At 34.3% G+C, this 13201-nt stretch overlaps 2 protein-coding genes across 3 annotated transcripts in view; one reads left to right on the plus strand and one right to left on the minus strand.

Moving 5' to 3' along the window:
• Window positions 1-893, minus strand: part of LOC126969836 (uncharacterized) — a 34119-nt gene extending 33226 nt beyond the window's left edge. Inside the window, exon 1 of the mRNA XM_050815407.1 lies at window positions 745-893. The gene's annotated coding sequence lies outside the window, so the exon portion shown is untranslated. The remainder of the gene's footprint in view (window positions 1-744) is intronic.
• A 1895-nt stretch (window positions 894-2788) lies between these two features.
• On the plus strand, window positions 2789-12958 carry LOC126969824 (uncharacterized). Of its 2 annotated transcripts, none has more exons than XM_050815386.1 (5): window positions 2789-2985; window positions 5455-5601; window positions 11021-11217; window positions 11866-12027; window positions 12106-12958. In XM_050815386.1, exons 1-5 carry the CDS (start codon window positions 2860-2862, stop codon window positions 12956-12958), a joined length of 1485 nt encoding a protein of 494 aa, XP_050671343.1. In that variant the 5' UTR covers window positions 2789-2859. The 2 variants fall into 2 exon arrangements, with proteins under 2 accessions (XP_050671343.1, XP_050671344.1); XM_050815387.1 differs by having other exon boundaries at window positions 2845-2904.
• Window positions 12959-13201: the final 243 nt, after the last annotated feature.

A 13201-nucleotide genomic window follows, 5' to 3' on the forward strand; every position in this document is an offset into this window, starting at 1 on the left:
GTACCAGGCGATCATAGTTGAAGCAGAGATTATACCTTAAGGCTTAATATATTGTGACGTCATGCGTATTACTACATATACACCAGGAGGACGTTAATATTGTCATAGTAATGTCTTTCATAGCGGTTGAAATCATGTGTCATCCTAGTAACATGTACCAGGACTTCATATGCAGTTTAGAGATTCATGCACAATGCAGGTTTCACTTCTAACATGTGTACTTTGTAAGCACACAATTTTTATATTTCCTTAACAAATATATAAAAAAAAATAAGTATAATAGTATGTTCTAAGCTGCGTAATACATAATACGATAGTATTCATTAATATTAATAGGTTGTCATGGTTTCATTATAGCTGCTTACCTCTGTTAGCTATTTTCGTAGTTAATAAACTCACGTGTACTTTTTATGAGTTTTATAATGTAAACAGGCAGTACAGAATAAATGTTCTAGAACTTTTTTTTAAATAAACACAGCGTAAAGAAATGTCTGTGTAAATAAAATGATGAGCTAATCTTCCGATTTATCAAAATAACCCGTGCCTTACGTCGTTCAAGGGAAGGGCATGGCCTATATTAAAACAGTATATAGCTCGCAAAATCAAGGTTTGTAACTACATATATAAGAGTACCTATACCTATATAACGATATTTTATATATTTGTACATAATACATATTTGTGTCTATAAAATTTACACAGAGTAAAAAACTTTTGTAATGAAATAATATGTGTAACAGTTACCTTTATATGAGTATTTGAAACAAAACACTGATAGATTCACTCACTTATTTAACACTTTCAAGTGAATAAATAGTTTAACTGTTATTTGTTTCCCGAAACACGACACCAGCACTAATAACTGTTTGCACGTTTGAACTCTACCGCGGCGATTCGCCTTCTGAAATCATGCAACCTTTCCTCTGTTCGCGATTACTCATTCGTATTTCGTACAGTATTACACCGCTGTTTTTGTTTTAGAAAAGTTTTGATTAAATATCAAATAATACAATTTATTGTTAACTTTGATATGAAATGCAATCTTTTTGTACATTATAAAGCTCCTTATGCTGAAGACTCTAAAAAAATAAACACTTTAAACTGTCCGAAAAATAATAAAGTTTTTTAACTTTAATTCAATCAATAGTAACTACAATTGTGTATGCGATATATAAATATTTGTAAGGAAAAATAATTTACACAAATTAATTGATTCTGAGCAAAAAATCAATTTAATTTTTCCCTTTTTTTGTAATTAATCCCAGAAGTGAGGGTTAAGAAAAAATGTTGTATTCTCTTTATAATGATATAGGTATTTTTACAGCTACATAATGTTACAAATTATTTTAAAGACAATATGTGCAAATTAATGCAACAAAATACTCAAAAGTTTCAACTTACTACAGTACTTAAGTAAAAAAATAACTTCAAGAGCTATTAAGTGCATGCAACAGTGGATGCATCAATTCAAACACTGTAAATAAATTGAGATATTGTGCCAAAATTATAAAGTATTGAAACCTTACAAAAACAAAGGAAGGGTCGTCGATGTCAGGATCTTACAGCAGCGCCCATTCACGAGCATGATGCACGGACCAGCCATCGCTCTGGGCGACATTTTAAGGGTTAAACTATGCTCACTGATATGTATGCGTAGTGACAGCCACTTTAGTTCTAGTCATAGTTCCAAGTGCGCAAGTATAAATAAATAATAAATAAATACTGACACACTTTTTACACAAAATATCTTGCCCCAAATTAAGTATATATAGCCTGTGTTATGGGTTGCAAGACAACGATATATTTAATACAATATACTTACTTAAACATACATAAATACATGTAAACAAACATAAATACATTTAAACATCCATGACTCGGAAACAAACATCCATATTCATCATATAAATGCTTGCACCTACCGGGATTCGAACCCGGGACATCTAGCTTAGTAGGTAGGATCGCTAATCCCTCGGCTATACAGGTCGTCAGTATGTCTTATTGGATATCGTTATGGGTCAGTGCAGCCGATATCAATACCAGCTTTGTGCTGGAGAAGTGGGCTATTCGCGCTATAAATAGCGGGAATAGCTCTTAAGGAATCATTAAGATAAAAATTTAAAGAAATAAACACTTTGACTGTTGCCTCTCAATATTCAATAATCTTATATATGTTCATAGGCATATTGGCGAATTTTCTAGATACTGTGATAACCATAATATTAATACCAGGAACCAACATTAAACTGGTTACTCCTACTACTCGGTTAATTTCGGTTGAGTTGATTAACTCTTTTGTTGAACGACATGTATATACTTTTACGACAGAAATCCCAGAAAATGTTTAAAAAGACACTTGGTCTTATGAAATTCAAAAGAATTATTTAAAAGCATTTGTGTGGTAAAGTTACTATTACATAAATTACTTTCTTAATGATACCATAGAGTGGAAAAGGAGCGACCGCCCCCAGCCTGTATAATATGTTTGACTGCAACGAAATTAAAAAAAAGAAGCCCACTCAGTTTATACCGCCCGCTTTTTTCGGGTCTGAGCAATACATTTTCGAATGCGTGGTAGTTTTTGACGTTTAATAATTGATTTAAAATCCTGTTTCGAATACGAACATTTGAATTTGAATGGATAATCTCCAAAGGCATCAGTTCACTAGAGTTAATAACACAGAGTATAAAACATACTCAATAGAATTCAACGTTCTTAGTCTATGGTTACAACCGACGAGATGTTAAAAAAAACGTCAAAAAAGTGACACATTCAAATCAAAACAACAAGTTTGCTAAATTTACATTTTCACAACAACAAATCTAAATTTAATAAGTAAAAATCGAAAATGTTTTATCATGTCTAATGTTCTGTCGTATATTGGAATAAATCTGCAGTCAGAGGTCTGTTTGTGGACTCTACTTGGACTCCTCCGAACTATCTTCGACGCAACACTCTTCAAAGTGAACGCTAATCTTAAACAGGTGGCCTATTATTGCTGGAGTGATGAAAGATTTTACACACCATAATAACTTACTGCGGAACTTTTTGTTAACCGTAACATGAACTTCCTATAAGATATTAAAATAGATACACTAATAGACTCCACTAATTAGGAGAATGAACGGGACAAATTAGGTGTAACATATATTATTTATAGCTATTTCCGTTGATACTTTTTATGAGACGGTGACGACACAGCAAGGCGTTCATTTGGTGGTAAAGGATACGATCGGCCCATTACTATATGCGTATTGAAAAATATTTCAGTACCTAACAAAAATGGTGGTGGATGATAGGAATTCAGTGAGGAACACCTATGCCAGAATGCCACGCTCTTCCATATCAATAAATATCAATAGTTTGTTATTTTTAAAGTTATATCCCTCACTTTTTGGATTAATAGGTAATACAAATTATTGTATTATTAATCCCAAGCCAACGTTCGATTGGTAAGAGCGCTCGCATGGAACTTGGAAGATCGCGGGTTCGGGTCCCGTTCATAAATGTTGGTTACAAAAATTATATGTATACTATTAACAGTACCAAAAATCTTGGGTTCACAGTTTAATTCTGTAAAAAATATAAAACAAAACAAAAAAATTTATAGGAACATGATTTTTGTATGTGTGACTCACTCGGTGAGCACTGAGCAGTAGAGAGTAGTTGTATTTCGTATATGCTTATCTTGATGAAGGTCATTTACCCTTTACTGAAATATATAATTGAAAATATTACAAAACCAGAAATTCGCTAAAATATTGTCCCATTTTGTATCGCTTTAATATTTAACAACACAACAACTGAAGTTAAGAAAATTCGTTTGGTTTGGTTATTTTATTGTACCAACATTGTACAAGAAAATATCTTTATATGACAGTTACGTAAATTACTTCTTGGTGATTTTGTGCACCTGTTTCTCATTTACTTGGTATTGGGATCAAAGTGATTACTACGTGGATAAGCCAAGCCTATACCACAATTATTAATTTAGATCTATCGCTTTTTCAATTATTATTATCATCTATGAATAGGCACGCACCTTCAGCGGTCAGAAATTATTTTCGAACATGTACCGTTGCAGATATTTACCCTCTTATTCATAATAGTCTGCTAAATTAAAGCATTGCTAATTCTCACTCTGTCTTCTTCTATTGACCTAAGTCGGAATGAGAAAAAACACTCCTAAGCGGCTGTTTAAAGTTAGCGGACCATAAGGGGGTTAATGTTTACTGATATTGCACTTCAAAACAAACGCAGATGGAATGCTGTAACTCTTGGCACAACGTCATCACGAAGTGACATTTTTGGGGCAGATGTGATTCGCCCCAAAAGCATTCGCCACTTTTCCCTACTGGTCGACAGTCTGGTACACTCGTTCAATGGACCACCCACAGCAGATTTAATTTGGTTGGTCCATCGCATGGGTGACCTTCCTCGCCCTCTAGTGCCCTCCACTTTGCCCTGCATGACAAGGCGCTCAATGGACTCACTGTCGCGCCGGGAGACGTGTCCGAAGAACTTAAGAATGCGACTCTGTACTGACACCGAACGGTGTTGTTTTATGCCAAGTTATTGGAGACTTTGGTGCGAAACTCGGTCCATGAAACTCCCAGCATTCTCCTACAGCACCACATCTCCAGATCATAAATTATCTTTTTCTCGATTTGTCGCATAGTCCACGTCTCTGCAACATACAAAAATATGAGAAAAACAGGTAAATGTAATGTAAAGTTTCTGTTATTCCATATTTTTTTTTTCAATTTGTCTTGCTATCGCCATACGGCGCTTTACTTCATTTACGCATCCTCCATTGTTTGAGATTGAAGCACGACCTCGCAGTTCCCAATTAAACAACTAAGCTGGGGTTATATTTGCATTATTTAGGACACCATTAGCTTTTTAAAAGAAAAATTAATCTATGTTCCCAGAAAAAGTAATTATTTTATTGTTAAAACCTGTCCGGTACTTTTACAAATTACTTGAATTTCCAGAAGAATTATCACATCACAAATCCGTAGGGTAACAAAGTAGATATTCGATCGGCTTATAATAATATAATTTTATTTACGTATCAAATTTGGATCTTTTATTACATTGGAAGTTATCAATTATTTTATTGGCTTAGTTATTTTTTGTGTGATTGTTTTGATATGTTTAGGTAGGATATCATCCCCACCATCTGGATGTGTGGCGGCCATCTACAGTGTGGTTTTCAAGGAGCTTTCTTCCATGTACTACAAAGCTGTGGAATGAGCCACCTTGTGCGGTGTTTCCGAGACGATACGACATCAAAAAAGCACGTGTACCTACCGGCAACGCTCTTGTGATTCCTCTGGTGTTGCAAGAGAATGTGGCCAGCGGTGGTCACTTAATACCGGGTGACCCGTACGCTCGTTTGTCCTCCTTTTCCGTAAAAAAATGTTTGCCTTATAAGCCATGGTTTTTATCAGGTATGGCAGATGTCAATGCCTCAAGAGCTGTCGCTGCCAGTTCAGCGAGTACTGCGCACGATGATCTCGGGAATCATGCTGGTTCAATGTTTTACAGTTTACGTTTACTTGGCGTCCTACATTGTACTGCTTTACCCTATTTTTCTGGTATGTAATAATTTTTTCAGTTTTTTATTATTTATAATTACAGGATTGCCTGGCCACGTTCCGATTTATTAATTAATGAATTAATCTAGTTACAACTAGATATTCCAGTCTTGTCATAAATACTGATACAAAAAAAAATATATTGCTAATAACATTTATTACTTTTACATTGTGTTAGTTTAATACATAAACATAAAGCAATTTATAGTTATTTATGCAACTGTTGTGTAATAAGGGGTATTAAAACACGAATGTGGATTTATCTCACGAGGCGTAGCCGAGTGTGATAATAGTATCAGTGTTTTAATACCTAATTATCAGCAGTTGCATACAAGACTTTATCCACACCCAGAATATGAATCCTCTAAAAGATTCTGAAACAGCTTACTGCTAACATTAAAACAGCCAGTCCTAGTAGTAACCTAATATCATCCATTACTACAAAATATAAACTAACTACTTATTAATGAAAGAATTATTTATTTTAGTAGTAATTTTCATTTTGTATAGTGCAATAATTAAAATTCACTTGAATATTATGTTCTTTTGCAGCGTTAAAAATGAATCGCTCATTTTTCATAAACAAAACAATAAAAATATCGAAGAAAAATAGTGGGGATTCGAATAACCTACTTTTTTTTACGGCGCACGACGTTCTGGTAGTGTGGAACGAATATAAACGAAAATGTTAATTTTTTTGAAATTCATACAGATACCACGCATCGAGCAATAAGAATGTGGCTGTCTGTTGAAACTCTTTGAGTACGAAGGGATTGAAAAATGAAATAGGAGTGTTGTTATGAAATTCAGTACAACTTTCAAATTCAAATTCAAATATTTTTATTCAAAATAGGATGTAAAAGCACTTATTGAAAGTCAAAAAAACTACCACCCATTCCAAAATGAATGCCTTTTGATGACGGGCTTTTTTTTTCATCAAAAATATGTTTTACAATTAAAGTAACATTTACAAAGTAACATTGTACAATTAAACTTATTATGTAATAGCCTGAGGGCGGTCGCTCCATTCCCATCTGTCAGTAACCTTTACCACACAAACGTTTTTTAACAATTCTTTTGAATAACGTAATGGTTTTGTTTTGAACGTTTTCTGGGATCTTGTTGTAAAAGCATATACATCTCCCCACAAAAGACTTACTAACTCGACTTAGCCGAGTAGTAGGCATCATCAGTTTATGTCTGTTCCTGGTGTTAACATTATGATTATGACAGTTTCTGGCAAATTCACTTATGTGCCTATGAACATACATTACATTATCAAGAATATATTGAGAAGCAACAGTCAAGATGTTAATTTCTTTGAATTTTGCTCTCAATGATTCTCTAGGACCTAGGTTATAAATAGCGCGAATAGCCCTCTTCTGCAGCACAAATATTGTATTAATATCGGCAGCGTTGCCCCATAGCAACATTACAACACTCGTTTGGATAATGTAATCGTTATTAGAACATTGGGTATATTAATGTTGGTAATAAGCTAACTGTTTCAGAATGTTTTTTTTATTAAAGTGAAACTTTTATTACATCGTCTCAAACTTTTTTTTCTGTGTGTTGCATGTCGCGTGACGGTCGGGTGGCGCCTATAGTTCGCATATTGGATGCAATTGCGTTCGGGTGGAAGAGTAGGTTCGAACCCCACACACTCCATAAAGTTTATTTTATTTTATGAAAATATTAAATATATTTTTTTTTCTATGCTGATATGTTATTGTGTGAAAAAAAGTTTCACATGCATCGTGGTTCCATAAAACCACACAATTGCTTTTTTTATTTATTTATCTTTAATAGAGAATTTAAAGCATGGGTGTAGATAAAAATATAAAAAGCTTATTCGAAGTGGTTTCCATTGGCTGCAATACAGTCCTTTAAATTTCCATGGGAAAATTCTTCATTGCCAATCGTACGGATTGTTTTAGGGGCTCTAAATTATCATTGCGTTTAGAGCAATTCGTACTCTCTAAAACTGACCATAATCGCGACTAGACGGCGGCCAGTCATCAGCTCTGTTGAAGTCCGAAACGTTCGTTTTCAACCAAGACTGCGTAGACCGAGCTTTATGACCCGGCGCCGAGTCTTGCTGGAAGGACCATTTTTGGTTATTGAACATGGTGTTGTTAAGGGGCTTCACTACCTTCTCAAGAATGGTATCTGATACACTTGTGCCGATGTTTTGATACCATTTTCACAAAAGTATGGCTCAGTCAGTCCTTCATAGCTAATACCCCACCAAGCCATCACTGAAGTCGGATAGTGCATCACTAAGTCGACTAATTCCTTATATGTTTGATCATAAATACGGTCATTTTGTACTTTAAATGTTGCTCAATTGTAAAAAAAATCTCATTCGTAAACAAAATTTTTCTTTGACCTTGCGTACCGCTTCAATAGTTGTTTCAATTTTACCACCCTACTCTTTAATTTATCAGTTAGGAAATGTCCAGTACGTTATGCCTCTTAACCTCTTATGGGCTACGAGTCGTAACTCATATTTTAAATTAGTAATCATCTCCCGAAATAAAATCTTTTGCTTTCGGACAGGATTTCACCGAATTTTTTCCCTTACTGCTTTGACCACCTTTTTCGTACGACAGAAACAGAGGGGGGTCTCATTGTACCTATTAATAGCTCGGTACACAAACATTTTACTAATACCAAGCGTATGGAGAGTTTCAAAAATTGCATTTGGCTCCATACCTACTTTGTGTAATGCAATCACAGCCATTCGGTTCTCTTTTTCACCCCACTCCTTTTTAATATCAAAAATATTATACAATGTATTGGCGCCAAAATGTGAAAACTCAATGAACAATCATATAAAAATGAGAGATTCCAATTTAATTTTACTTAGAACTCTAAAAAGTTAATTATTAAGTTGTACAAGAATACGCAATTATTGTCTTTCTTTGTACTGCATTTTATATTGTTTTGGAATAGATTTCTTGAAGTCGGTTGATTCTTTTCTTAAAATTTATTGGTTATATTTAATACCTTCTGTATTACAGTATTGTTCTTTCTGCAGACGCAAATAGTAGGAGGAATTAATTTTTTTTTGGATTTTTGTCATTTTACGCAAAAGTATAAGTTTTTGCATGGACACACACATATTTTTAAGTGTAAAAATATTGTGTAGACATTATTAAAATACCGATGGTAGATTTTTATCGCAAAACTATTAACTTAAATGAGTTAAAATGATTCAACAATTACAAACTGATCATAATATGGGTCATTCGAGTAGGGCGTTTAATGACCGATGTTGTTGGAAGCAATTTAGTTGTTACTAATGATGAAATACCAATTTTGGTAAGTAATTAATTCAGATCAATAGTGAACAGTTTATTTATTATGCAATCATAGGTATATTAATTATTATTCATTTTACACAATTTCTTATGTTTTTAAAGTGATAACCCTCACTTCTGGGATTGTTACACAAATAAAATTTGAAAACAAAGTAAATCCCAAAAGTGAGGATTATCACTTTAACATAACAAAATGCTTAGATTTACAAGAGCGACATCTCAAGTCAATTTCCTAATATGCTAATATTGGGGTTGGGCAGGTTATCAACTGTAAAGTAGATCTGTAGATGAAGCCGCAACCTGAGAGTTGAACAAAGCATACAAGATTTTATGACGATACGTCACTCGAACGGTAAGTACAGTTGGAAGAGTAACGTAAGTAAAGTAAGTAGAGAACGCGAGAGGTCTTGGGGTCGAGCTCCGCATCGTTCATAAAATTTTGTTTTAAAATTTAATTTGTGAACATAATTTTATTCACATTTTATTTCACACACGGTCAGGTGATCCACACACTGCTTTATCCTGTTCTGTTATTTTAAAAAAAGATAAAATTATCCCTTAAGTCAAGGGTGATCAAAAGGCGATAGAGCGAGTGCTTTTTGAGTCGATCTCGAGAAAAAAATCTGAAATAGAACTATTTACAGATATTGTTTTAGGTAACTAAAATCGGTAGTAATCTTATGAAAAGTATGCTCATGACATGCAGTGTCATGCTGATTCAACATCCACAGTCACACTTTAGTTAAGTTTAGCACTTTAGACACTAGACCGCGTTTGTTTTGCAAGATTTTTTTTTTGTAATAATTATGAGTTTTTCTTTGACGTTTTAGATCAGACCTACACTTATGACAAAAAAATGCATATTATTGTGCGCAAAACTAATATCTATGTCATTGTGACACTACCTAGATGACAATCCTTCATCTCACATACTTGAAGCCTCTCTAGAGTCGATCGATCGTAGTCTAACAATTTTGAGGTAGATCGCCAGCAGTTCAAGCTTGGGCCTTATGTGATAGCAATATAGGTTACTGCGGACGCAGTAGTGGCCAGCGTTGGTGAATCGATTCTTACCAGCAGATATTTATAGATCACCATTAGAGTTTTATGACGGTCATGAGTCATTTTTATTTTATTTTATTTATTTATTAAAGTAATCAACAGCGTACACAACAATTATTTTTACAATATTAACCTAGGTTTTACAGAAAGCCACAAAGGATTACATAAATTTTAAATTATAAAAAGAAATCATTATTAACAGAAGAGACTTAAAAATGTACTATATATACTAACAAATAAAAGATTACAATAGCGCGCGCGTGTTTGTGTGTGTGTGTGTGTGTGTGTGTGTGTGCGTGTGTGGTGTGTGTGTGCGTGTGTGTTTGTGTGTGAGTGTAGTGTTACCTATTATTATTATTTTTTACGATGATGTTTTATTATTTCTGTTTTTAACTTAATTTTTGATAAGTGAAATACGTCAAACTCAGCGCACTGTTTGTTATAAACTCGTGACAGACGCGGAATTATGGAATTTTGGGCATCATGTAATACTAAACGTTTCAATCTTCGACTACAATATTTTCTGCCATAACTTTTCGAGCAGTCAGCATCTTTGCTGATTGATACGAGAAGAAAGACATAGTTGGATGGATACCACAACGGTGCCTATTTCTCCCGTGAAGCAGTAATGTGTAAGCATTACTGTGTTGCGGTCTGAAGGGCGCCGTAGCTAGTGAAATTACTGGGCAAATGAGACTTGACAACTTACGTCTCAAAGTGACGAGTGCAGTTGTACTGCCGCTCAGAATTTTTATGTTCTTCAATAATCAAGAGCGGCACTGCATTGTAAAGGGCAGGGCGTATCAATTACCATCAGCTGAACGTCCTACACATCTCGTCCCTTATTTTCATAAAAAAAATCTCGAGATTGCTCTTGCTTAAGCAATCTGTCTTGAACTCTACATTCAGACCTGCAGAGGAATAGGCAATATTGAATTGGTTGTTGATCAGTGCTCAATTTCCCGGTCAAAAGTTTTTATTTAATTTAATTAAGCATTTGTCACTTATAACTTATTTTTCTTTATTTTACAAAGGAGGAACGTCCAACCCTAGTCCTTCCTTGGCTCTTGTTGGCGGCCATAAGGAAACTGTTGTGTGAGTTAACGAGTCTGGCGCTTGGTCTCGGAACATGTGTCCTTCTTGGACCAGCAAGGAGTCCTTGCGTACGATTTCTCATAGCGAAGCTTCTATCTATTTTACCTGGTGTTTACATGTGGTCACTTGTCTACAGGTATACCTACTATTATTAAATAATTTATTTATACCACTAACTTACACACAAGAACACTATATCCACACAATATGCCCTTTCAAGAAACTCGGTCCATTAATTGAACTCAATGAGTAATCAACAGCGATTAGCGAGACGGCCACTCAAAATATGAGTAAAACTGTGTTACAATCTAGGCTATGGTCTAATGAACATTAGCTGCATCTACAATTATAAAATATTCATTCGGATGAAGTACCAGAACCTTCTTCTAATTGAGTTATTCAGATTAATGTACTTAGTAGAATATAATTGACATAGCCTTCTTATAAAAATACAAAAAAAGGTGATTTGTAATTCGTTACGCATTACAAAACGACTAATGACACATTGTACTCCGCCTATCATCCGGAGACTTCATAATGTATAACTCATTTGCCTGTATTCTGGACCTAGGACTCTTCTAAATCATACCACGATAGTAGCACGTGCAGCAGTATTTAGCAGTAGGATTAGGTATGGTGGTAGTACTGCCCCGGTGAACACTTTATTATGCAGCTAGGTCTACTAAAGTTTTGAAACAGAAAAATAATTGCATTGCGGTTCTTTTGCTGATGATTTTAGAGATAGAGGTACTGTTAAAGAATTGTAATTAACCTAAATTTCCAGCTATTACCATGATCTGAAAATGGCAACTGCATTTAAAACTTTTCCAAGCGCGCTTACACCAAACAATGATCCCGACTACGGACTTGAATTGGCTGTGAGGAGACGTCGTACAAAATCATTGCAAGGTGAAGATCAACTGCGAAAAAGACTTATTGCGCACTTGTAGGTGCAACATTATATTCCACGTATGAACTGAAGTAAGTATAGACTGATTTTTACACTTCGTTCAAATGATTTCAGCTATGCAGACCGAGTACCATCTGCAGTGAATTCCAGCCAATTAATTGACAACTCACGAAAAAGTTTCACAAACGTTAGTGAGGAGGATGTTCGTTTGGATATATTTGATCCCTCATCGATAGTAGCCAACCGCACGATGTCAGATTTAGGGACATATTACGAGGACTGGTTTGGTAGCGAAGTGTCCGTTCCACGGGATATAGATCGTATTCTTGAACAATTTATTATTATGCTGCTGCGAATAGGCGTATATCTAAAAAAGGACAACGTTGATATTAACAAATTCTTGAACAGTTCAGTAAACATAATACAAATTCAAAGTACGATACAATGCGCTCCAATAGCACACGATGAAGATGAAACACCAGCGGTGGTAGGAGTTAGTAAATGTAGAATGGCATCATATTTAAGAGATTATCCTAATATATTTATGAAAAAATCTTCCGATGACCCTACACTACAATCATTGCATAATATGCAGTTGAATTCAAAAATAATTAATGGTATTAAGGAATCAGAAAATGATGAAGAATCAAATAAACAATTAGGAGCATCGGAAAAAGATGTATCATCATCGAAATATATTAGTAATGATAATCTTGGTATCAAATCAAAAAGCACACAGATGACTAAAACAAAAGAAGTTTTACGAATCGGTAATCTGACAAACCAGTCGAAAGATATTGAAATTAAATCGAACTCTCAAGAAAGTATAAGAAGTGTAATAGACAGGTTTAAAAAACGAGTGAACGCTGTACATACTTCACACCTTGCACTTCATAATAATTCAACAACAAATAATAGACAAGATTCAATAAAATCTAGAAAAAGAGTGAAAGAAAAAAAAGATTAAGAGAAATGTTATAAAAAATCTGTATAAAATTCCAAAAAAGAAAACCAGTTAAACTTTAAAACAATAACATCGGATTTCGTATATTTCTTGCATATTCGAGCCTTTTTCATAGTTTTAAGAAATGCTTATACATTTCTCATGTCTTATATCTTTGGAAATTCCTGAATATAACGAACTTCTACTTATTTTACATTTACTAAACATGATCATATCAGAAATATCAAATGGTATTAAACTTCAAAG

Source organism: Leptidea sinapis, chromosome 19 (assembly GCF_905404315.1).
Source record: "Leptidea sinapis chromosome 19, ilLepSina1.1, whole genome shotgun sequence".
Taxonomy (NCBI): domain Eukaryota; kingdom Metazoa; phylum Arthropoda; class Insecta; order Lepidoptera; family Pieridae; genus Leptidea; species Leptidea sinapis.

Coding starts and splice junctions, on each gene's coding strand:
- LOC126969824 (XM_050815386.1), top strand. CDS start 2,860: ATGTCTAATGTTCTGTCGTATATTGGAATAAATCTGCAGTCAGAGGTC. Junction 2,986..5,454: donor TGAACGCTAATCTTAAACAG/GTGGCCTATTAT, acceptor GGTTTTTATCAG/GTATGGCAGATGTCAATGCC. Junction 12,028..12,105: donor AAAAGACTTATTGCGCACTT/GTAGGTGCAACA, acceptor AAATGATTTCAG/CTATGCAGACCGAGTACCAT.